The 25787-nt window shown below is 38.1% G+C and overlaps 3 protein-coding genes across 3 annotated transcripts; 1 reads left to right on the top strand and 2 right to left on the bottom strand.

Moving 5' to 3' along the window:
• Window positions 1-4208: 4208 nt before the first annotated feature.
• On the bottom strand, window positions 4209-6302 carry LOC117929918 (GRAS family protein RAM1-like). The gene is made up of 2 exons (XM_034850362.1): window positions 5418-6302; window positions 4209-5330 (listed from the first exon to the last, which is right to left on the bottom strand). Exons 1-2 carry the CDS (start codon window positions 6300-6302, stop codon window positions 4209-4211), a joined length of 2007 nt encoding a protein of 668 aa, XP_034706253.1.
• A 3909-nt stretch (window positions 6303-10211) lies between these two features.
• On the top strand, window positions 10212-11520 carry LOC117930793 (pollen-specific protein-like At4g18596). Its single transcript, XM_034851527.1, has 2 exons — window positions 10212-10487; window positions 10591-11520. The coding sequence occupies exons 1-2, from the start codon at window positions 10283-10285 to the stop codon at window positions 10926-10928; spliced, it is 543 nt and encodes a 180-aa protein (XP_034707418.1). The 5' UTR covers window positions 10212-10282; the 3' UTR covers window positions 10929-11520.
• Window positions 11521-13649: 2129 nt separating this feature from the next.
• Window positions 13650-21972, bottom strand: LOC117930792 (actin-related protein 2). The gene is made up of 15 exons (XM_034851526.1): window positions 21761-21972; window positions 21031-21141; window positions 20485-20619; window positions 20105-20176; window positions 19912-19990; window positions 19581-19630; window positions 18617-18720; window positions 18432-18500; window positions 18289-18352; window positions 17914-17982; window positions 16371-16454; window positions 15643-15701; window positions 15318-15384; window positions 14381-14464; window positions 13650-14205 (listed from the first exon to the last, which is right to left on the bottom strand). Exons 1-15 carry the CDS (start codon window positions 21800-21802, stop codon window positions 14125-14127), a joined length of 1170 nt encoding a protein of 389 aa, XP_034707417.1. The 5' UTR covers window positions 21803-21972; the 3' UTR covers window positions 13650-14124.
• Window positions 21973-25787: the final 3815 nt, after the last annotated feature.

Here is a 25787-nt window from a genome sequence, read left to right as displayed (position 1 = left end):
TTCTTCCTCATGTAGCATTAATAGACAAAGAAGAACATCTCATTAACTTGTTTTTGATAATCTTTCTTCAGCTCCTTCTTTTCAATAGTAAACCTGGCCCGGAACTCCTTAAGCTCTTTTTTCTAAGCCTCGGATGTTGTCCGAAGCTCCTCCAGCTCCTTCTTCAATTGGTCTCTCTCCTGTTCAGCATCCTTGCACTTGGCCTTTACAATCTCTTTTTTCATATCCCATCCGACAAGCCTCATCCTTCGTCGCCTACATCCATTCCTCCAACTCCTTCAGCAGCTTCTCCGAGTCCGCGACGGCTTTTCGAACAGCAGTTAGTTCACTTTCTACCTGCACAAGTTGAGCGCAGAGTTCTTCATTGTTATATATTTTTTGGGTAAGAAATGTCTGCATGCTCTCTACAACGTCCAGTAGTTTGAGGAACAAGCTTCATTGTCGTATCAGGTTGTGGATAACAACAACCCCTGAAAACAACATTGAACTAGGTGTCAAAGTCAGACGTTAAGTAGACTTAGGCAAAGAAGGAGCAAACCTTACCACTTCCACCGTTTCCTTGGCAGTGTACTTCTGCATTGGATAAGTACACCGAAGTACAGACTCCGGAGTGCCATGGGAGGGGCGAACCACGCCAGCAAGGCGAGGGTCGTCGCACAACTCAACAAAGTGACGTCGTGTCATAGGAAATAAGGCATTTGCGCCTAATACAGAAGGCTCGGGTGTGGTAAAGCAAGGAACCGACTTCAATAGTGCCGCTATATCCTTCCAGCTTGAAGGACTGACCGAAGTCTCTTTTTCATTAGCATTGTCATCCAGAGTGGCAGCAAAAGTCCCATTTTCAGTCGAGCAAGCGTCCTCAACAGATGGAATCACAACTAGTTCTTGTCCGGACCCAACGACATCAGTAGGGGGCACCTACATCATAGGAGTGTTCGGAGCTGGTTCCTCATGAGGAGCCTCCAGATGACTCTTCTTGGCAGGTAGAGGAACAATAGGAAGTGCTTCAGAGAGATGCTAGCAATGCCTCTCCTTGAAGCTGATCTTCAGTCTCGGAGCCATTTTTTTTTCTTCTCATTCGGGTTCAAGGTTGATGTAAGGAACCACTAGCTCAAGCTCTTGGTCAAAGTTGTCCCCCACGGAAGGCGAGTCGGTTGAATCCTGATTGGTTCCAACCTCTGCAAATAGTGAAGATGACAAAGATAAGTCCAAGGCCTTCTCAACAAGCCGGGGAACAAACTTCTTCTTAATAGGGGGATGGACAGTAGAGTTGGTGGTCGAATGACCTGCACCCGAAGCCTACCTTAGTGTCCTCTCTTGATGTTTTTTCTTTCTTTTCTCAAGTCAATCTTGCATTCCTTTCACGTCTGCTACCCAGGCTTCCGTGTAGAAAGGGAAATCCTTCAACACGTAGTGTTCGTCGAGCACCAGTACTTTGGGTGCAAAACGAGGAAGGGTATGGACAACGTACGACTCTAAGTCTCGGACCAATGCTAGCAAATTCTGATCGGTCAGCAGAGTCTCATGATTTTGCTAACCAGAAAAAATCACAAACAATTTGTTCAGCCAATCAAAAGAAGTTTTGTCCACCCACTCTACCAACTGATCTCTCATCCTCTTTCCTGTAATACACCAAATAAGGTATGTCAGCAGCAATCCTATTATTATAAATGAGAGAACAAGAGAACAACAATTTTCTCTACCCGGAATCCCCAACGAACAACATGGTTCAAAAGCATGAGTCGGATGCTCATATGAACCAGCCCAAGGGCTCGAAACAACAACGTGTCCTTTTGTCGCGCTCTTGGTGGAATCTAGAAGTTTGGTCACCAACTGTAGTGATGGATTATGAGCACACAAATTGAAAACTTCTTTTTGACTTATCTTGATTGTGTAAACAAACAGAACCTCCAACAAAGAAAGGTTTAAGTGGTATAGCATATTCAGGATGCTACACCCCTTTAGTATCCTCACCGTGTTCGGATTGAGGAAGGCTAGGAGAATCTTTGTAAAGTGGAGAAACGACTTGAAGAGGAAAGGAAGAAGAAAGCGGAGCCCAACATTAAATTGTTCCTTGCTGAAAACGATAGCATTAAAGGACTCCTCCTCGGTTGACACGGGACCGCCATCCATCAAACAAATAGCAATCCTACACAGCATACGGAAGCGCTTCCTAAACTCCCGTTCAGTAAGAAGTTCGATAAGTTTATCCTCATTCGTCCGTCTGATGCCTTCTCTTGGCCGGATGTTTTTCTTGCTTTTACCAGCCTCACTGGTAGAAGCAGCACCCCCTCGTGTTGATATGCTGAAGTGATGGGCCAAGTAAAATCTACACGACATAATGACCGAATGTTAGAAATTAGTCACTCGGCCCTCCTGCCTGTAAGTAATACTTTAGCTATGTAGAGACTAGCCTACACTGGCTCAAAGCCCATACCCGGACAGAGCCATTAGCTCAGCCTGCAGGGTAGACCCTAGCCAATGGTCACTCCTTTAACCATACCCCACATGGGTCTTGAACCAAATAAGGGTCAAAAGCCTTAAAGAGCAAAACGCTACCAAGCTTATCACCGATGACGGTCTCTCTTATCCAGAAAAATACCGGAACGATCCTACATCCTACACATTGCAACACTCATATTGCTCCCCAAAAAACCACGAGCTCAAAATAATCCCCAATAACAACCAGATATGCGGTGAAAATAAAGAAGTCAAATACAAGATAATAAAGCCTTACCTCAAGAGCACCACTGATAGAAACTAGGCTTGTGTCAAGAAGATGGACGGCCACCGGAGTTGCAATGAGAATAGATTACAAATGCTACCGGAAAAGATAAATGGTGAAGACAACAAAAAGGCAGTGGCTAGAGTTGCAGGTTGCAGAGAGCAGGAAAAATAATGGCAGAAGGAAGAAAAACCTTAGAAGAGTGAAACGTCCAAAAGGTATTCCCAAAGGTTTGGGGTCCCCTATTTATAAAGGACCAAAACTCTAGGGATCCCAAAAGATAGCCATTAGGGGACACACCCCGAAACGATACGCTGCCTGACAAAACACCTTGGTGGAAGTAGCCTTCGTGTAAACATCTGACACGTGTCTTACCCACACTAGCGGACTCCAAGAGACAATTTCAGCTCGTCTACCCTTGCTCGGACACAAGCGTAAGTGCTGAAAGGGGCATTGTAGGGGCCTTATCCCACGTGTCCACTCACAAGTACTTCTACGCGTCTGTCCACGTGACATCACCCCAACTAGGCCACGTGTCAGTTCTTCATCACTACCTGAAGAACCTCCAAGGCATCCAGAGACATCATGTTTAGACTATTTGCGCTACTGAAGCGGCCCACATCTCCTTGATAGCCTCAAATCTTCTCTAATATATGAGATCATGGTTAGTTGACACCAAATTGATTGATGAGACTCTTCCCATCCTCACGTCTGCTTCAGTAGATAGGCATACTCAATCTCAGGTCATCAACAAGGTTGAAGGGACGACAAGTTGTGTCATGACATGCCGTCTGACACAACCCCCAGCCACCTGCAAATGTGATGATTGCCTTGTCACTACTGCACAATTATCATTACAAGGGTCAACTCAACACTATAGAGTCTGGCTCCATATTTGAACATTATAAAAACCCTACTGAAAGAGAACGGAGAGGATGACACTGTGAGTTTTATGATTGTTTTCTCTCTCTCTCTCTCCCCCCAGGGGTCTCTATTCACTCCAAAATTTAACTTGAGCTTCGGAGGGTATGTCCAGACAACCCATCCAGACATCTTTGTGTAGGGAAGTATAAAGCCCAGATTCCAGTACTGGAGCGGAAGCTTTCTTTACCTCGTCTAAGGGAGGAATCCATCCTCAGTTGACCAGATTCCCATATCAACACATTGGATATGGCCTAGGGTTTCAACTTTCAACCCCTTTCTGCAGACTTGGTCAAAAATTCAGAATAATAGAATCCAAAGGCTATTTAAATAAATTAATTAACATTTGACCTAATCCTAAGGTCATTTTCTTACATTTTAAAAAACAAAAGAAATAAATTAATTCTCTTTCTTCCCCACATACCTTGCTCTCCTGTCTGTCTTCTCTGTTGGCATTCTTTTAATGGGATTTTGCATGGGTTTACAGGCAGACAATATAGACTATTAGCTAGGGAAACAAAAACCAAAGACACATACACGTAAAAGGAAAAACAACAAAGGATCAGCATCGCCAAGCCGAAGCAGCAAGAATGGCTCTATCTTGCCACCCCAACAGCAAGCAGCCCTTGTCCTCCGTCAACCTGTATCCATCGCATGAGTAAAGTCCCAACAGTATTTTGGATTGTGTCACCGCATTTGCACTCAGTGGTACCCCCTGAAAACCCTTCCCTTCCATTAGTTTCCTCCACTTCTCCAACCTCTCGTGCCTCATCACCCTCTCTGCCCCCTCACACGCCACTATGTTCCTTATCTCTGGTGCAAATATGTACTGCTCCAGCTTCGCCCTCTGTGCGGAGTCTGGTGGGAATGTTGCATCCAAGGAGTCGAAAATTGCAGAGTAATAGTGTAATGCTTCCAGGAATCTGCCCAGGAAGTAGGGCCCGTTATGGCTTGCTTCTTGTTCCACTATGGTTACGATATTGGGCGCTTGGTCTCGGATCATAGCCAGCAGGTTCCCCAGGAAATTTGTTGGGACGCGGTGGAGGCGGTTAACGGAGTTCACAGCAAGAGCCTCGCCGACCCGCCGGTTGAACATGTGGGGCTTAAGGTCCTCGAGTTCCTCTCCAACCGGGTGGAACTCAAATGGGACATGGAGAGAATGGGCTAATTCAGTTAAACAACGACCCGTCTCCCTCACGCTTTCTGGTGAGCATCCGACGCCTGTTATACGGAGAAATGGAGCGCCACCGGGTCGGGCGGCTAGGGCCTGTATGAAGGCTGGCCACTGGTATCCTTGGAGGATATCGAGGTCGATGACATGAACACGTTCTTCAGCTTCAAAGGCTTCAAAAATGGCTTGGTTAGCAGTGAAGTGGGCGAACTTGATGTAGGGGCAGGCTTGGTAGAGAATCTGGTAAATCTTGAGGATTTCTAAAGAGTTTGGTGGGAAGGGATTGAAGGGCTTTGCGGTGGAGGTACTGGGTTTCGGGGTTAGAGTTGCTGCAAGCCTTGCGCTCAAGGCTTCGGTGAAGCACGAGGCTACTCTTTGCATGGAGTCTCCAAGGGGAGTAACCACCCGATTGAGGTGGTGCAGGTACCTCCTTGCCAACATGTAGTCCTCTTTGGCGACTGCTTCTGCGCAAGCAAGAAGAAAGTGCACCAGTTGGAGGCCACTATCATGTTCCTGTACAAACCACTTCAACAAGTCAGCAAAACAAAAGAGAACAGAGGATTATCTGCTGACTTATTAAGTTTTCAGAGAGAGAGATACCTGCTCAGACCCAAGAGGATGAGGCACCATCAAGCCATGGTTAGGGTTCTGGATCTCCTGCAATTGCTGCTGCTTCTGCTGAAGTTGCTGCTCTTGCCGGTGTTCTTCTTGCAGTTGCTGTGACAATGATGCAGTGCTTGACATAGAGCCCATCTGATACATATCTTTCTCCTGGGTTAGTTGAGAACCTCCAGTGGCCGAGGATTCACTCACTGATCCAGAAAACCTCGAAGTATTCTGAAGTGGCAAATCCAACGCTGCCGGATGAATTGTTATTGGCATATCCAGGTACTGTGCCAAACTTGAAGCACCGGAAATTCCCACAGCCGGTATCTTCATCATGGGGTATGAAGATGCTCCAACTCCATCTCTCTGGTAATCATCTAAAAGACTATCGAGAGGTGGCAGTGAAAGGGTATCAGGCTGAATATACTGATATGTGGGAGAGTTGAAAACCTTATGGAGTGGACTCTGTCCTTTCCCTTTGTGGGTGCTGCTGAAAGATCCTAGCTGAGATGAATTGCGAGGAGGAGAGCACCCCAGAAGGCTCTGCCCTTGCATTGATTGAACATGGTTGTAATTGTAATTCATTGGTGAACTCCTGACCGGGGACGAGATCATGAAATCAGAGTCGAAGTGATCAGTGAAAAAGGCCTCCCACATTGAACTGTCAGGTGACTGGACTTCAGCATCTCCATCCACATCAAACTTGAGTCCATGCAAGTTGAGGCTGGACGGGGCCAAGCTGTTTGATTCCAAATCAGACGAGAGAGGAGCCTTTCTTGACTCCAAAATCGACTTATTCGGGGAAGTTGGCTGCTGCAGTTTGGTGCATGAGCTCTCGCTGTTCAGAGACCCCATGCTTCCACAGAGAGAATTGATCATGCTTTTCCCAATCAGAAAAAGCGATTGTTCCCAGCACCCACCGGCCAGAAATGAGAATTCTCACAATACTGTTCAGCTATCTCAAACCGGAAGAAATGAAAACTTCAAATGCTCTCACATTAATATCTTCTTATAGCATAAAACCATAGGCCTCATGCTATAGAGGAAAAGCGAAACCTGTGGATCTCTCTTCTTATTTGGCCTTTTAGCCTCCTTGTCCACATTGCCCGAGAAAAGGAAAGAGATTTACAGACAAATAGCATTTCAATTTTATATGTTTGGAGGTATTTGATTTGAACCACCTGCATTGTTCCACCTCTACTAAGTTTAGCTGTTTTCTATAGGTGTAGTTTGTCGTATTGGTACCTGCTTTAACTGTTTCTGAGAATGCCTCAGATTTGGAGTAGAAGAAGACAATTTTGTTGGTTGGGGACCCACTTTCATTGGGCCGGCCAGCTTGGAACAAGGCAGATGGAATAAATGGACATTTTCTTGTATGTATAATAGTATGAGTTGTGAATTTGGTATTGGTGATTGGTGTTTGGTTCAAAGAGAATCCATTGAGTGGAGAAAACCAGAAGAAAATTGAAGTTAGAAAAAAAAAAAAGACCTAATTGGACTTGGGAGATGTGGTGCCAAAATGGTAAAACCACTCCAACTAAGCATAATTACAAAAGGGCACATTAGCCCTTTTATGCTGAGAAAATTATTGCTATTCAATATGAACACACCTCTTCCCAACATTTTTGGAATATGCTAGCTGCATGACCACCTAGACATATAGTTGGGTACAGGAGAAATGAAATATCACACCAAGGTCCTAGGGTCTTAGGGGCCACAAAAATGTGAATCAAAGGCCAAATATGATAATATCAATGAGTAAAGTCCCACTTTGCAAGAGATTCTGCATGGAATTTAAGGGAAAATAATGGGCAATAAGTGAAAAGGAAGGAGATGAGGATGAGATGCAGGAAAGTAGGAGGAAGAAACGAGACAAAGAAGAAGACATAGAGGAGATCGTCGGATATGGCGTCGGTGGCGCCGCCTACTCCTTTGGATTTGCCGAAGGAATGAAGCGCTTGTCTCCACCCCTTTCCCTTCCAAGGCGGCATCTCTCTGTCTCTCTCTTTCTCAGTCAGGGAAAACCATATCCACTCTACCGTTGATTTCAGTCCCATGTCTCTTTGCTATTTGCGGGAGCCAATGTCACGATGTGGCTCCTTCCAAATGTAGGTGTGCCCAATCACAATGATTTGGTCTTCCTTGGTCTTTTCATATTTGTGTCAATAACACATGTAGCCATGGATCCATGCATAGTTTCCTCCCTCAATCCATGAAAACGTGTGTTATTAATGCTCGTTTATTTTCTTCACTAGTTTTAAACATGTTTAATGGTTTGTTAATCTAGTTTCATTTTGAAAACTCGACAATATCATGAACTTTTTTCCTCGGTTATTCAATCAAGTTCATCCCATGCTTTGGTGCAATCAACTATTATGATTTTAAAAACCATCTACATGATTAAGAAGAGTGCACTTAAAACTGATGCAAGGCATCACAATTATTTCTTTCTATAGACACAACATCCTCAAATGAATATCTGTTACGAGATCGGACAAATAGTTTTAACCCAAATCAAGGATCGAGCTTAATAATATTTTTCACGATTCATTCTCTTTCCTATGATGTACATTAAATCTCTGATAAGTTTTCATGATTTTAAAATATTAATATAATGTCAATAACTTCTTTTTCTCATCCGATATGGTATCCGGTATTACACGTTTCATTCAAGTTTCAAACATTAGTTAATTAAAAAATTCATTCATTTAATCATTGTCTAACATCATATATATAGGTCACATGATAAGACATGATATCCTTATGGCTTCACACAAGTTGTAACCAGTAAAATTTAAACAAGTATTTTAAATAATTGCTAATCAAATTTTGTTTTTAGAACAGTCTGCAGATACATGATATGATTTGTAATTCTTTAATAATCAAATATAATAATCATTTGTGTCCTTTCAAAGAAACCCCAAATCAGAAAGTTTCTTGCCACGAAAAAATATCACCACTCACCCTCAAAAAGATTAGTCGGATTCCATTTCCCAATCACCGTCTATCATGCCACTAAGTGTGAATAATTGGTGGCATAATTGCGAACCCATCACATCCAGTATAGAGTTTTATGATTGTTAGTTTAGTATTATCCTTGATTCTTTTTTTGCACCATTATTGCTACTGCAACTTCATCTTCTTCCACAGCAATTCAATGTCAACTCACTTGTGACATGGCAGAAGCAACTGTGATTAGAGGGAGGGAGAAGTACTTATTTATATGTTGTGTCAAATGATGGGGTCCTGTCCAGTAGCAGTGGCTAACAGCGGGTCTGCAACGTCGTTAGCAAGAAGAGAAAACATGTACACAGTCTTGGTATACGTCCTTGATGGGTACATGCTCAGCCCGGAATGTTGTGACTTCTTATAAATGTTGCCTGCTACAACACTGCTTTGAACACTATTTTTTTGTTACTTGTACTTTGTTCTAAAGCCAATTGCAATCTCACTCCAAACTTAATGCTCTTTGGGAATTGTTTTGAGTTTTGGAGTAAATGACTCCAAGGCCCAGAGGGAGGCTTCTACTTTAGTCATACCTTGAATCAATAGATTGGTGGCTGCAGTCAGTAGTCAGTAGTCAGCAGATGAGCATTAGTTATAGTGATAACTGATAAGGGTCTATGGTGATGGGTGGGCTTGGAGAGTTGACATTACTAATGGGTTTCAGTTGCACATTTCAGAGGTCCAGGAGTCACATGGATTCGTTAATGCGATGTTGACATTAGATTGTGGGAAATTGAGATTGAGGCCTCAATATAAATGTGAAGGAAACCCTTCAGAACAAGGCCGGTCACCAGCCCACTTGCCCACTGGCCATGGTACAAATTTTTCGTGTACCATTGACCAGCGTTGGAAGGAGTCCGCCCAAGGCTAAACTGAGCAAGACCAGCTTTTTATGACTCACTTTGGAATGCAGCTGCTTTTGAGCAATATCTCTGAACTGGAATTTTGGTAGTATGACTGATTTTACCCAACCCCAAAACAATAAACAAATCCAACTCTGCCTCCTAACCCAAAACAAACTGATGTTTCTTCATATAAAAGCCCAGCAACTTGAACAGAAATAGGCATAGAGCTTTGCTTTTCTTAGTTGATTAGCAGGGCTTGCACAATTTGGAACAGGATAAAAGCATATGTAGCAACCTGAAAACCGATTCCTAATAACCAAATATGGGAAGACCTTAGAAATCAAAGCTTGAGGCACTCTGAGATGTGTATAAAATGGGATGCGGAAACTACTGGAAGACGCTATAAATGTTTGAGAAACATGGAAACCAAAAATCCTGACACACCATATACTTTATCCTTGTGGTCCAATTTGATTGCCAAAGAAGACATTAGGAAAAGATCCAAAACATGGAGACTGTTTTGGCTCAAACTGACTTGTAAGATTCCAAGATTTGATTTGTTATTTTATTGCTTGCTTATAGCTTTTCAGCAATATTTTCATTCAACCAGAGAGGAGAAGGAAAAAAAGGTGGGTAGGGGAGGGGAGAGTGAAAATAATTTATGTTATGTTAATGCAAACACCCCATTATGTGGTAAGTCTTTAAATAGTTAGAACTTCTATTTGCTAAGCTATCAACATGAATCTTGGAAAGAAGCTACACTCACATAACTCTCTTTCCTTCCCTCATTCCTTCTCTGTCTTAACTCCACAACCTGCCAAAGGACATTCACATGTCTTTGTTTGTTCTGAAAAGTTAAATGATGAAGTCCCTCAAGTCTTTAATTACAGTTGGTTCTCCACCAACTGCTGCTTCTCATTATCCACACCAACACATCATCTCCAACTATATAATGACCCAGTGGAAGCTAGCTACTAGAAAGGGTACTAGTTATTCATACAGAATCATATGTGGAAGGGTCTTGCTACTCTCTCACGGTTCTTTACCATGGCTCCAGTGATTCTGTTTCTTCTTTCCTCTTTGTTTGCTCAGTCACTATTTTTGAAAGTTGAACCAGAAAAACCGCACAACTCCCACATCACTGTAATGGGGATTGTTTACTGTGATATCTGCTCCAACAACACATTCTCCAGAAACAGCTACTTCTTACCAGGTGATAAATCTCAAATACCCATGAACTAGTTTCAAATTTTGGCTTCATCTATAGAGAAATATAGGTTATGATTTTACATTTTTGTTCTCAACTGTCTAAGCAGGTGTAGAAGTTAATATAGAGTGCAAATTCCAAGCAATTTCACCAAGAACCACAGAACAGATATCATTCTCAGTCACAAGAACCACAGACAAGTTTGGTGTTTACAAGTTGGAAATACCATCAGTTGAAGGAATTGAATGTGCAAGCGATTCAGCAATAGAGTCTTCCTGCCAAGCAAGCTTGATGTGGAGTTCATCTTCTTCATGCAATGTTCCTGGTCACAAAACCACAACTGATGAAATTGCAATTAAATCAAAACAAGCCAACGTCTGTATTTACAGCCTCAATGCATTGAATTACAGGCCATCAGAAAGAGATACGGCCTTATGTGGAAATTAGAGAGAGGACTTTCTCAAGCTCAAACCCTCCTCTGCCTCCCTTCCCTAGTTACAGACTTTTCCCACCATGCTTGCTTAAATTCATTTCCTTCAAAACGCTTTCCACCAGACCACCTCTTATTACATTACCCTTCCCTTCTTTTCCATATTCCCCTCAATCTCAACTCCAAACCATCATGCTTGTGATCATCATTATGCCTCTTACTATATATAGCCTCGTCATGGTCCTAGAAATCCAGAGCCTTGGATATCCTTTACATATATATATATATCCCTTCATCCACTCCATTTATGTACCATAAAAGCTGGGGATTAGTGATATTTCTTTTCAATTTCATTTACAGCATTAAGCAAGCACCGTTCACCTAACCCCATCCCTTCCTTCCACTTCAACTACAAAAGTGGGATTAGTGAGATCAGTTCAGTTTCTTTACTGCAGTGCTTGTATAATTACATGAGCTATACTACTTATGCTGTCAGAAAATGTTAAGCCTGCATAGTGTGGAGTGAAGAATTTGTAAGTTTGTCTCTGTGGAGAATATGTAAGGTTTGTATGTTCAAGCAAACTTGATATTTACTTCTTTTTTTAATGAGTCTAGATTGTTGGGACAATTCATGAGATTTATACAAGGAATGTAGAGACAACGGAAGAAGGGAACTTACAAAAGGATGCCCAAACTCCCAAGAAGAAGAATGTTTTACTCTTTACCATTTCACCCACACCAGATTCACAAAGCTTTACAAAATTGCTGTAGGTACCCCCATCAGAGTGGTGTCATGATGACTATTTTGTCTTGAAATGAAAGGAATATGGTGAATTAGGTAGGATGGTGGTTGGAATGGTGTAGATTTACTCTTATCCAAGTCTAGGTAATTACTCTAGACTTGCTCTCTTCAATTATTATGGACACCAGTTGTCAATGCCACTTATGGGCCCAGCTGTAGTACATGAGCCCTGCTGATGCCTCCCACCTCCATAATCTCCCTAACGGCAGAAGTTAGCAAACCCAGAAGCACATTAATGCTTTTCCTCTCCCTCCCATGAGATAAGAACAAGAGCACTTCCTTCTCAAGCAAAGTCAGTGGCCCCTATAGGATTGGTTCTCCCCATCCACAGTCTCTGGCATGGAAAGACAGCCTAGACCAAGTAGTGATCAGAAGTGGATGCAATGAACGCCTAGCTATTACTAGTTCAAAAAATAGCGGGTTTTCCAGTACTTCACCTGCCTGGCATAGAGAATTTGTTAACACAATTCCGTTGCAAGAGCAGCCTTCATAGTGGTGGGTATGTTTGGTCTGTTGATCAGCCTGCAACTTTAAAGCTTCACTTCAAGCTCTCAGAGGGCTTCAAAAATAGTACACTAGGTAAGACACCCATCTTCCATGGCTTTCATCTTGAGTTCTTCAAGCTTTTCAGTGCTAAAACAAGAATGACAGTTACTCACAAATTCCATATCCCCAACCTCATCAAACATACAATGGTTCATGCAGAGTCCAAAAACAAATTTGTTCTCCAAACTCCACAACCTGAATAACAAGTCAAAGAAAGAAGATATATACATGGTGGAGTGAAGATGCAAAATGCAGCAGAATATGATTATATTTTTAAATAGCCCTTTGAAATGGAATGTTTCTTGATTCTGAGAAAACAGGCCCTATGAGACGGGACCGAGAGAGTACACAAAGAAAGTGAAGGGAAACAGAATTCTGAAAATAGTGGAAACAAGGACGGTAACGGAAATCTAAGCAATCGGGAACACGTGCCTTGCACGGAAACAAAATCCAAAATTGAAACATGGTCCCAAGTCCACAAGGAGCCTGAGGCAAGTGGGGGAGTGATAGCCGGTGGACTGGCATCCCAACTTTCCTTACTCGAGTTTTTCATATCAAATTAAACCATTATTAGACCAATAATGAATCAGACCAGTGCGTCTTTGTCTCCCTCATTATTGTTCTTCGATCAACAGGAAAATCAGGCCATTTCTGTCTTTCTTTCTTTCTTCACCATTATAATATTGGATCAACAAGAAAACAGAGGCCCCATTGCTTTTTCCTCCATGACTATCATTGGGTTAAAAACAAAATAGTCGAAGTTGGATACAATCATATAAATAAAGACCCCATTCAACCAATAATCACCTCTCAAAATGGATGATGCACCAAGCTTATTGGGCCATTTTAAGGGCCTCAACTCTTGACAATCATGAGTTACTTGCTTGCCTTCGTACAGCTTATGAGGCTTGGGACTCCCCAATAAAAGCCTTAAACATGGTGCCCATCATGAAGACAACAAACATATAGGAGCCTCATGTCTTTATAATGGGATTTCAGAGTATAAACACAACATTCTCTCATTTCACAATCGCTCTCGTACAAATACATCCTTGCATCCCACAAAATTTTGATACCACTTAGAACACTCAGACTCTCGTATCAAGGTCAAGTATCAACTCTAATACCAAACCATCTACTTGTTTCATCCTATATAAATGTTGTTTGTCTTGTGTCAAATTAATCCTCACAATTTCATGACGCATTTACCCGATTAAAAAGAGTCCACCATAAGAACAAATTTTTCATGATGTTTCTCCATTTTAACTCCTTAAATGCCCTTTCCACGCACAAATCCAATCTTTATTCCAATTATTTTCAGATTTCTACTGACATATTTACGTAGAAAGTGAATTTATAATATTCTCCTAATTACTTAATATCACCAGTATTGCAAAAAATAAAAATTTGCGATAGCCCAAATCTTCATCACTATGAATTCTATTATGCTGTTACAAAGGAGATATCTAGATTCTAAGTTTAAACGGGGGGGGTGAAACAATATGGAAAATGAATAATAATGCTCCATTCAGTTAATAAGATGAGTGAAGAAGAGAGAAAGAGAGAAAAATTAAGTCATCCTCGATGCAAAAGATAAGAAGGCTGAAAATCCAAACAAATTGAAGGGCACACAACCAACATGGGTACAACATAATGGCGTTGGCAATCTGGAACACAGCATGGACCACTGAAAACTTCCCAGTATGTGTATGGACCAGCTCCACAGGGATGTGATTGTTGTAAATGAATGTACTCCTTACAGATAGGGGCAGCACCCTTAAGACACAGATATCAGGCTTACCTTGCTTCAGCTTGTACCTATTACAATAACTCAAAACAAAGAGATGGCATACTGCAAAGAAAAGTCATGCAGCGCCACACTTGCTAAGACAGGCAGTGCCCTCTTCCAAATAGTCTTGTCTGCTAATCCAAAACTCTGGTGCGTCCTACATTGGTTCACCAGAAAAATCAAATAAATGATCAAGCAATTAAAACATCAAAAGGTCGGTTTTCTGCTGGCCAGACTTGAAAGCAGGGAAGACAAGATTTAGTACAGCATAAACCCATTCAGTTAAATTATGGAGCAGAAATACAAGCAGTACAGGTTTGAGCAAAAGGCACCTTCATAATTCCTGCAAGGACTGCACCTCCAAGGTACACCATATGCTTTCTTCGTGGTGGATCCTCTATCCGCAATCGCAGTTTCTGTTCCTCACCAAAGCAAAACATTCAGAAAAAAAATTCAGACAGAAAATTATACAAGTGAAACAGCGAGAATCAATATATAATCCCAAATTGTACAAGTGAAGCAGCCAGAATCAATACTTCAAACCAAAGTAAAATCATCAATAATTTATGAAAAAGTTTACTGCTACAGAATGTAGAGATGAACTGTCATTAAGTATGCTAGCCAACCATAATAAGCTGCAGCTATGTGTTATCATAAGCCATAGGATCATGTGCTGCAGGCAAGTCCATGAGAAAAAGAAGTCCAGAATTTGGAGGCTTAGGAATCTGCTGCATGTCTTGACCTCTCAAAAGTTTATCTGAATGGTTAAGGCATGAATCTAGGCATCCACTTAATTATGGACAAAACCAAGATAGTAGTTGGATACTCAACTTGAATCATGAGTTAAGCAGGATTTGCAGTGAAGGTGCTAAGATGCATAAATGTTTTTCAATCTTCATCTTATTTATGTTAAGAGGAAAAACAAAAGTACCTATAGAAAAAGGTAAAAAAATAAAAGTAAAATTCTAGGCAAAGAAGCCCTGTTGCGCTGAATGTCAGAATATCCAAGACGAAGAAGGGAAATACCATTTAATTTCTGATGCATTGACAGCATGAAACTCCATTCATGCTTAGAATTCCATGGATGTTTTTTCTATTTCGCTAAGTAACTTACATATCAGGCCATGTTAGGTTAGATACAAAGAAAGGTCAACAGTAGAATATAAAAAGTTCATTATTAAACCATATGAAGACAACGAAAATCAAGAATCTGATGCCTATTTACTTATTTATCTTCCCAAAGCATAGCACAAAGTATTTGGAATTTACCTTCAACCCATCTTTGTTCCCCTTCAAAACTACTTCAAGATAACGATCTAGAATTTCTTTCTCCAGACTGTAGAAAAACGAATACAACTTTACTAACATCCAATCCATAAATCATGAAAAGCATAGCCATTATTGTAAATGCAGTAATACACCCACAAGAAATGATGTGTTTAGCTTGGTCAAATATTCATTATCCATGAATAAGTTGGTCAAATATTCATTATCCATGTATATGTAATAAGTTGCCTCACATATGCTTGTGTAGTGTATGAAACCAGAACAGAGCAATAAAATATTTGATGCAAAGAGGATGTTAATACACTACCGGCTAGGTAATCCAGGATACATAGTACTTCCCCCACTTAAAACTATGTGCTGGTAAAGCTGCAAAAGACAAAATAGAATAGAGTAAACAAAGAGATACCAACAAATCCACATTGACAAAAATATAGCGAGAGAATAAAGCATGCACACAGCCACATGGTTAAATAGCCTGCCTCAACTGATGCAGGGGATGTAATCATCAGATCTTCAATTGATGGGACATCTTTACGATGGTCAACTTAGAAAGTGCACAGGCAAACAATCCTAACCTTTGGTCAATCAACTTCAATATATGCAGGATATATGCAGGCATGCAACATCTAAAAATAAGACTGTCAGATCCATTCTACATGCAGGGTAAAGCACATAGATCCACTAAAGAAACCACAGCAGATAAGAAAATAAACCAATTTGTGATGGCAGTATCCAAGATCTGAAGCCTATACTACTTAGAGGAAGATCGGGATGAAAAAAAATGAAAGAAAGAAAGAAAGAAATCTACCAAAGAAACTGATGGAAATTTAAAGAAAATACCAAGGTCAGTCCTTGTATAAGTTTTGTTGGAATGAAATAATAGATTATCTAAAGCATAGTTCCTTTTTCTAACTTTTATCACATTAAACTTCAGTTGAAACCAAGAGCCATTCATTCCACAATATTTAAAAATTTAATGCTCAATCACAGAAAGACACACAGGAAATATTATTTTTTTAGAAATGATCTCAGTACCATCATACGATTGTCAATATCCATTTCTTGGATACAGCGAAATACCATGTCTGCCATTCCATCACCTTCAACATCTATGAGTTCCTGCAAGAAAAAAGAACATCTAAACACCCACAATTTTCTACCTATTCAAAACTATTACTATGACTGCATGCCTTCATGGTTACAGCCTTACAGGATAAAAATCTGTTAAAGAGCTCCAGTAACCAGAATTTAAGGGTGAGATGGCTCCAATGAGATTATGAATGCTTTTATCACAGACTGTAATAACAATAATATTAACATGCACCAGGGTTGCCAACTTCAAAAAGAATACATAACTATCATAAGTTACAAGTCAAAGCCTTTTATGATGGAAGAACTTTCCTTTTCGATAGGTTGTTCCATAATATTAAAAAAAAAAAAAACCTGAGGAATAACATATCAAACAAAAGAATTTTCCTTAGTAAAAACTATCAGGAGTTACTATAGTAATCAGCTTGGTAAGCATGTGTTTGTAGAGACCCTTTGATCTACTAATTTGATCTCAGAGTTTCTCTGCCTCAACAATTTAAAATAGGATAATTAGAAAAAATAGCAACAAAAGTGTAAGCTTTTTTCCCCTTTTCAGGAGCAGAAATAAAAGTGTAACTAGTGATGATACTCATCAACTTTAGCATATTAATTTCATGTTATTGAAAGTGTATAGACAATGTCACTCTGCTTCTTGTTAAGGTCACCTCTAGGTTTTATCTATGGTATAACTCATCAAAAAAAAAAAAAAAATTACCAGTGGTATAAGCACTGGACTAAACCTAGCCTCATCACAACAATGAAGGGTTGGTCAGAAGCAGTTTTTCACTATTGAGCACTATCTAGGGCCATATATCCTGAAAAATGTGTATCAACTGCATTTAATGTAAACAATTACTGCCTGCATTTAATGTATTGTAAACATGAAAATTTTGCATACATTCAAGACAAATACAAAAACATTAAATGATTTGCAGTTAGAAAGGCAAGCTTGGTTTCCTATTCATCAGGCATTTGATATATTTATTTGGTTGCTAAGTCATTGCAGTTTAACAGGATAAACCTAATTTGATGCATATGGTCCATATTACTGCTAACATAAGCTCTAATAAATTGTCAGACTAACAGTAATTGCAATAATTGTCATCCTGTAAGATACTCATGCGGTCAGTTTGCACTGTATTGAATGCCCAACAAAGTAACATAAATGATTATCTCTTAAACAAATAACAACTGAACTATAGAAAAGCATTACAATAACATAAAAAGATGTAGCATATAAAGACAAAGGAGTATAACAGAAACTATTTTCTTTTTTACTTTTTGATTGCAAACGACAGAAAAACTATTTCCATGATAACCCTCGATAGGATGTGCCATGACATGGGCAGTTTAGCATTTATGTGATAAACTGCTAATACTAAGATAGACCCAGAAATTGTATAGAATTGGAGCACTTGAAGATAGATTGAATATATAGAACATAGAAGAATATATAGAACACAGAAAACCAAGGGAAATTCAAGCTTACTGGAGTAAAAAGTGCTTCAGGGGCTTGAAACCGTTCAGTGCCAACTTTAATGACCCTTCCATCTGGCAGCTGATTAAATAACCAATGACTATAAGAAATTAAATGAATAATTATTTATTGAAGCTAAAATGTTTTAAATCCACAATCACCAGTAGAAGACTACAATTATGATATTGCTGGTATAATATTCAGCATGGCAAGCATATACAGCTATATGTATCACTACCATAAATAAGCAGATAAAAACATAAATAATCCTAGGAAGTTTAGGATCAAAGTTTCTTCACTTATGCTATGCCTAAAAGAATGACAAACCAAACTTTCCTCTGAAAAAGACCCTATGAAGATATATAAGACACTAAAGAATTAACTTACAGTATAATTTTTAACAAGGATGGTGGTCTCAAGTCCCAATTGGTATTCCCTTTTGTAATCATAACTGCAAGAAACAAGATATATCACACAGTAATACAATAACTTCCACGATAGCAGACTAAGATGTCAAGTTCTTTGTTCACCTTATATAGCAGAGCTTCTCTTTGATTTCTCTGACTGTCTCAAAATCAGCAGTACGATTCATGGCATACCTTTAGAATAGAAAGTTCAGTGTTACAATCAGAAAAGAAATATCATTTGAAGAACATGAATAGTGAAAGTCATATTGAAACTAGTAACATATTTTAGCAAAAACATTGTCACTTACCCTCTCCGTGAGAGCAAATCAACAAGATAAGATGTTATGTGCCTGCCAGCGACATTCATTCGCTTGGTAAGATGAGGGAATGAGTATCCATCGACAACTGGAACCTGGAGGGTATTTTCAAAAGTAATTATACTTAAGGGTTAACCTACAAGTGATACAGTGCAACACTAAAAAGTTTTGTGGTGCTAAAAGATCTTTCATGATTTTTAATGTTCATCTGTCCTGGATTAATCAACTGTAGAACTACCAGTTCTAATGTATGAAATGATGCAACATCTTTTCACCCTAATCCATACCCAGCCACCAAACAAGTATATGTTTTTTCTATGAGTCAAAGGAGACAAAAAAAAGTAAAAAATGAAAAAACAGAGAGAGAGAGAGAGAGAGAGAGTTGAAATGATGCAACATGTTCACATCGCAATCCATATCCAGCCACCCAAAGACAGGTTGAATTGTCTCCACAACATAATATAAAAGATATAACAACTTCATCAGATGACTATATTTGAGGTCTCAACTAAAAATGACTACCTATCAACACTGAGGTTTCACAAATACAAGTTTTCCTTTATTTTGTAAAGATGATTCAACCTCAAGGTTGCCATGCAGAGAAGAATCCAATTTAGAAAACACTACAACCAAATTTGGTTGGCACATTAAGTAGAATTATTCCATTTTGATCCTAAAAGAATTTGAAAGAAAAATCCCACCTTCTGAAATGGAGCCATAAACAAGTATAGTAGAAGTTTTAAACCATGTCCTTTCATAAAGGACTGAAAACGAAATTTTGATTCAAATGCTACAGAAAACAATTGAACTTATTCCAAATGCTAAAAGAACGCAATAAAACACTTTCATTCTTGTGGGACATATCAACCCAAGCAAATAAATTTGGATCCCAAAGAAAAACAACTAAAAATTATTATGGTACGTCTCATTTAGAAATGGTTCTTGCATAATTTACCACATGAGTGACACCATCACCAGAGTCGATAACTAGTCCAGTCAGCAAACCTGAGTAAAGTCAAGGTAATGTTGAAGAAAAATCAATCTTATATTGGATCAAGATACTTGCGCATTTAAATTTAATAACAACAATAGCAATAGCAATAGTCATCATAATGAAGATGATGATTATTTTCAAAATAGGATTCAAAAAAGCTATTACAGGTGATTTCACTGTTCATGGCTATAGTTTCAAATAGAACTTTTAAAGTGCCTTAGTAAAAGATCCATGTGATATTTGTGAGAAATGAAATTTTGAACTTTTGACCTTGAATCTTCTTTATAAGCACCTTGAGCATACAATGTTAAAACAGCTTGGATTTGAATGAACACACCAGCAAAGTTGTATTTCTCAAACATGGTCTCAACCTGTAATGTCAAGTCAAACTCAAACTTAAAGGGACAAAATATATAGTAATTGAAAATAGCAGTCATAATTTGGGACACATTATAACAAAATTATTTTTGAAGTGGATCACAAACCATTCTTTCACGGTTTTTTGAGGGGTTAAGGGGCGGGTCTGTGAGTAAAATCTTGCATTCTGTTGGATCTATCTGTTGAAAGAAAATGTGAAATAAAGTCAGTTATGTTCAGATGAAATGTGTATGTGGTTGCATAGAATTGAAGTGGAGGCCCACTATCTAAATCAACTTCTGGTGCTCTACATTCCAATAATTTGACATAAAATTTAAATTCAATGGTCCATAAATCCACAAAAACTAATTCATAAGGAAAGTGAATTTTTCAAATTCCATAGAATTGGAATTCCAAGTACAATCAATGCAACCATACACATCCTACAGAAAAGGAATGAACACTTAATTATCAGTTGGCATAGAAATCAGCAGCCCTTGAAAAGTACCTTCAATTCTTTGAAAAATGCATGGTCCCAGATGTGACCCATATCATCCCAGTTTTGCACAATACCATTGTTAACAGGATAAGATATATCCAGTTGATGCCGCAACTCTGCACAACCTTCTCCTACGATAATATCCTATACGAATGAGAAATAAAGAACAGCACCTCAAATTCAAGAACCAAGTTATAAAGATGGAATGTTAAGCTATGTAGCTCAAGATCAGGATGCCTGAGCCCCCAATATAATGCCCATAAAGAAACTTGACATAACATCTATGTCAGGTAAAATAAATGCTAAGCTTTCAGAGATGTACTAACTTCTCTTATTACTCCATGCTATGATATTAGTAAATGTTGACTATATGTACATAACTGAAGTTGTTCAGATGAGACTGCAAATAATCACGGTTGCTGATAAATTTAATTGTCCCCTGGGTAAGAGCTCATATAAAACTTTTGCAATGCCGATGGGGATATGCAAATGAACAGAGAGGCTCGTTAACTAGGAGACAAAATGCAAAATTTCTTGGTAGATGAAAATGTTCACCTTGAGCTGCTGTTCCATGAGTGATTCTTCATATCTTAGCAGGGGCCTGCCTACCACACAAGGGAACACAGAGGTAGGGAAGTTCTCGCCAGCAAAACCACATTTGACGTACTGCATGCAATAAATCCAGTTTCAGATACCAATAAATAAATAAATAAATATAGATATTTTCAAGACATGCACCTAAGTTGAATGGCTCAATTGTCGTTTATTTATGTATGAATCCATGATTGAAAATGAGAACCCTCCTCACAAGACGAAGCACAAAAAAAAAAGGAATTTTATGAAATAGACGATAGAATTAGAATTTTACATTCAAATCTTACATAGAACACAATTGAGCCAACAACATTGTATGTGTGCAACTCAACGGAAACATAACCCAAAACTCAAGAGTTTCTGGAATTCAACCACATCAGATTATTGATCGCAATCAGCAGATCTTATGGTCAAACGGTTAAATCCGATTCCCAAACAGAGGCTATTCAAACGAAACAAAATCAAAAGATTAAAGACCTCAAGTGTTTTCTGAACTCAAAATCACCAATTACTCGATTAAACGCCAAATTTGGCAAAGATTTACTTGGCAAAGTCATTGGATTCGAATAATTAGCGGATCGACCGGAGAAATGTAAAATAAAAACGGCCTTCAAAATTTGAACGAAGCACAAAAGAGAAAATTGTAGCAGAAAATAAAATTAAAAAGAAAAAATGGTGAGAGAGGAGCTACTCCGGTGCCATTGTCGCAGACGACGACGTTTCGGTTGTCCATTTACTCCGAAGGTTGCGGAGCAGAGAGTTGTTTCCCCTACCACCTTCGTCGAAGACTTGAACCAGGAGACGCTTGCAAATAAAGCAAGCGATTCCAAGGCAACTCTGCTGATGGCGATGCTATTGGGCTTAGGTTCTTCGCCCCCTCCAGCCCACGCCTAACTACCAAGATCCAAGGAGTCAAATCAGCATATGTTTTGTAAAGCTCTTATAGTATTTAAAGCCCTACGCTTATGCTTGATTCCTTATCCCTTGATTTTTAGATTCAGTTTTCCGAATTTTATTTTATTTTATTTTTTAAAAAAAAAGCCACGTAAGGGAATACTTTAAAATAAATAAATAAATAAATGGGATCCTCTACTTTTGAATGCAATCAATAATTTATTTATTTATATAATCGGGAGTAACTAATTAGGTTTACGATGAAAACTATAAAGTGATCGCAAAGTATGTCACAGTTAGATTGATCCTTTTCTTCCCATTCAAGTTGGGTTGATCTTAACAAAAACGATTTATTTAATTTTATGAATGATTCGCTAAAAAATAACCGTTTTGTTTTTATAGATTGGTTCAAAATCATTTGAATTTTGTTGTATTCTAATAAAAATCCTTTTTTTTACACAATGAAAATTTATATTTTCAAATAATATTAGGGGGATTTGCGATCACTCTTGAACCCCACTATTGAATCTAATGAGCTAAAACTAAAGAGTTCTAAGAGGTGGAATAGAATAACTTGATTGAAGGTTAATGATCATAGGTTTGTAATGCATGTATATCCCATAATAAGGTCCTATTTTTCTATACTTTTGGGGTCGATGATTATTCATGATTATTACCAATACATCTAAGATATATATGGTGGAATAAAATAGATTCATTTTTCAAATCTTGTTTCGATTTAGAGGAGTCATATGAAGAACAAGTTCAAAATCATAGTAAATTCTTGTTAAATTTTGGTATAAACCAGTTGACCAAAATGAGGATCCCAAATTGCACGAGCAATACATTTTACATGTAAAAGATCTTATATCCATAATTCAAAATTTTCTTGCCAAGCTACATGAATCAGATTTCTAGTAGTTTATTAAAAAATGATTGGTGATGCCTAAAATGAGAGGCAAAAACATGACAACAATATGATAATGTGATATAATGACATTATTGCAATTGTTATTGATTAAGAAGGACCCCTAAGGAACTCTGGATTTTTTCCTCTTTCCATTGTCATGTCTTACATAATGAATCTAATCTTTGATAAGTATAGTAATAATATTATTAAGAGTTTGACTGAAATTCCATTATGGCCCAACTGTAACTTAATATTCATTATCTAAACTAGTCCTCATGTTCCTCATATGAATCTCTTATTTATTGAGAGTGTTGCCTAAAGGTAGTGTATAACTCATGATTGTATTACATTTTTTTTTTTAAATTCCCCTCGTTTCAAAACACAACAATTGACTTAAAAAAGATTTTATCATAAACTAATTATTTTCTATCAGTGCCTATAGATTGATCATGAGTTGAAATATAGTTAGAGTTCTTTTGTGTCTTAATCCTATACGAAATACAATTTACCTATATTTCTTTTTAATATAATTCATAGAATACGATTGAAGCCAAGGATACTTGAGACCTTCACTTTGGTAGGCATAACTCTTCACTCTTTAAAAAGGTTTTCATAAGCATGGTGTACTCATGTCTCTTCCCCTAAAGAAGCTCATGTAGAAAAAAAAAATTCATATTCTAAGGCATGGTTTCAAACAAAAAAGATTTTTTTTTTTTTTTAATTCAAACTCCTTATAGAAGCTTGATTTGTTGGCCTCTTGTGAACCGAACTCTTTACATTTAGATTTCCCCCAAGATTTTGCTTCTTCAAGTCTTAGTTTCGGTAAACGTCAATTAATGCAAAAGGTTCTTGTATGCTTCTAGCTGAAATCTTATTAAAAATAGGAGTGTATGGTTTGATTCAAATCAATATCCATTATTACCACATGTTCATTTTATATTTTCTCCTTGGTTGATGGTAGTAGGCACAATGCAAATAATCTATGTAGTTTCAATATCTTTTAGTCAATGTAATTTAAAAAATAAATAAATAACCTATTCTTTTGTATCTCTCAATCTACTGTTTTGAGATTTTGAAAATAATAATAATAATAATAAATCAAGTTAGATTATTTTGATAACGTCAACTTGCATGAATAAGGGCTTACTCATGTAAGTGCACATGCTTACTTTGACTACACAGACAATGCTCGTGCAAGGAGTTGGAAGTTGATACACAGTTTTGCCTAATTTATGTAGACCTGTATGTCTCTGCCACATTCAAATTTGGCATGGTAGAGTACCACTAATACACCACCATATGTAGCAAATGATTCTCCACTCACATGATTACACATGTCTTGTGATGCTATGTATGTACACTGATGCGCCACATGTTAAACTATAAAGTAAACTTGACATGAGTGTTTACCTCCACCTTAATGGATGTCCATTTGTAGCGATTTCTAAAGGAGTGTATCATCACATTCTAATTAGAAGATACTAATTAAGTAAGACATCATTCTTTTGCCTACATGAGAAAGGGAGGGGTGGCCGTTTTAAGCTCATAAAGATGATCCCACGAGGTTGGTTTATCTAGATCCCATAAGATGATTTCAACATGTAAGATTGACGTAAGATTGCTCCCTAGAAGGTAGTGTTGACTTAATCCTTTGTATGGGTGGTGTCAATACACACCTCTTTTACTTCATGAAAGGTAGGGGGAACATTGTTTAAGTCTACATCACCCTGTGGCCCCTCCACTTAGTCTCCATGTTTTCTCAAAGACATCCCACTTAAGGCATGGTACCCTAATGCTATTACACCATTCGAGTTAGAAGAAGGGTTTAAAAGGTTCTACATGGACTTGGTGCACCTCATAGGTGGGTTTAGCCCTCTCACCATTAAGTTCATAAGATAAACCAAGTCTCATTTAATAAATAGAGTTGGAGGCTTTGTCGAGATGGGATAAATTGCATATGCATTAAACCCTTTTTGACTCAATTGAGATGAGGAAGACATGTCGCTATTAAGGAACCCATTGCCATCTAATGTCGCATGGTATTATAAGGATTAATTTCATTCATCTCCCTAGAGGTTTTAACTAATTACATTTGATCCTCAAAATTTCATCAAATACCTCTCTTATTTTAAGTGAAATGATAAATGAGTGAAAGTAATAAATGAAAAGGATAAAGAAAATATTTGATGAAATTTCAAATCAATGAGGTATTAGGCGTATTCAACCAAAACTTTAAGAGATGTGAATGAAATTAATCTATTATTATAAGTATATAAATTTAATACAAGAGTTGATTAATACAAATTTATGAAGGTCTCTTATTGGTTAGGCTTAACAACTAATAAGGTTTAAATTTGAGCGTCTATATAACTGATTCATAGGTTCATTTATTCAGAAAAAAGAGAAAGACTAAGGTAGTGTTTGTTTTTTTTACTTAATTCTAAATAGAATCTTAATGTTTAATAGTGTTAAATATTAAGTTGTTTGTTTTTGTAGTATTTGATTTCTATTAAGTATTAAAAAATAAAAAAAAACCAATATGTTATTTTTTCTATTTAGAAAAATCTACATATTTTGACTTTTTCTATTTAGTAAAAAGTTTATAATAAGTCATGAAAAAGTAGAAAAACAAATAACCTAAATTCTAAAACTAAATTGCTTTTAGTAAAAAGTTAAAAAAACAAACACCACCTAAGACTGCTCTTGACATAAGATCCTTAGGAGACCTTTCCAAAGGCCCTCTTAAAGTGCTCTGTGGTGTTTCATCCTAATTAAGGGCCATTGTCATTCACTCCTCCCATCCCTCCTCTTAATTTTTTCTACTAAGCAATTGACATCTCACTTTCCCCATAGCTTATCTCATATGGTACTAAGACCTACCATCAACATTCTTTAAGGGAATTTAGGTGGTAAA

Source organism: Vitis riparia, chromosome 14, assembly GCF_004353265.1.
Source record: "Vitis riparia cultivar Riparia Gloire de Montpellier isolate 1030 chromosome 14, EGFV_Vit.rip_1.0, whole genome shotgun sequence".
Taxonomy (NCBI): domain Eukaryota; kingdom Viridiplantae; phylum Streptophyta; class Magnoliopsida; order Vitales; family Vitaceae; genus Vitis; species Vitis riparia.
This window is presented reverse-complemented; position numbering and strand designations above follow the sequence as displayed.

Bases quoted from the DNA above. Each gene is read 5' to 3' on its own strand.
- LOC117930792 (XM_034851526.1), bottom strand. From the start codon at position 21,802: ATGGACAACCGAAACGTCGTCGTCTGCGACAATGGCACCGGA. The intron at 18,353-18,431 runs GTGAACAAAGAA...TGTTTCTTGCAG, and splicing joins GAGAAGCTCTGCTATATAAG to TTATGATTACAAAAGGGAAT. The intron at 15,385-15,642 runs GTAGTGTATTAA...GTTTTTCTACAG, and splicing joins TATCCTGGATTACCTAGCCG to TCTGGAGAAAGAAATTCTAG.
- LOC117930793 (XM_034851527.1), top strand. From the start codon at position 10,283: ATGTGGAAGGGTCTTGCTACTCTCTCACGGTTCTTTACCATGGCTCCA. The intron at 10,488-10,590 runs GTGATAAATCTC...CTGTCTAAGCAG, and splicing joins AAACAGCTACTTCTTACCAG to GTGTAGAAGTTAATATAGAG.
- LOC117929918 (XM_034850362.1), bottom strand. From the start codon at position 6,302: ATGATCAATTCTCTCTGTGGAAGCATGGGGTCTCTGAACAGCGAGAGC. The intron at 5,331-5,417 runs GTATCTCTCTCT...TGGTTTGTACAG, and splicing joins ATCCTCTTGGGTCTGAGCAG to GAACATGATAGTGGCCTCCA.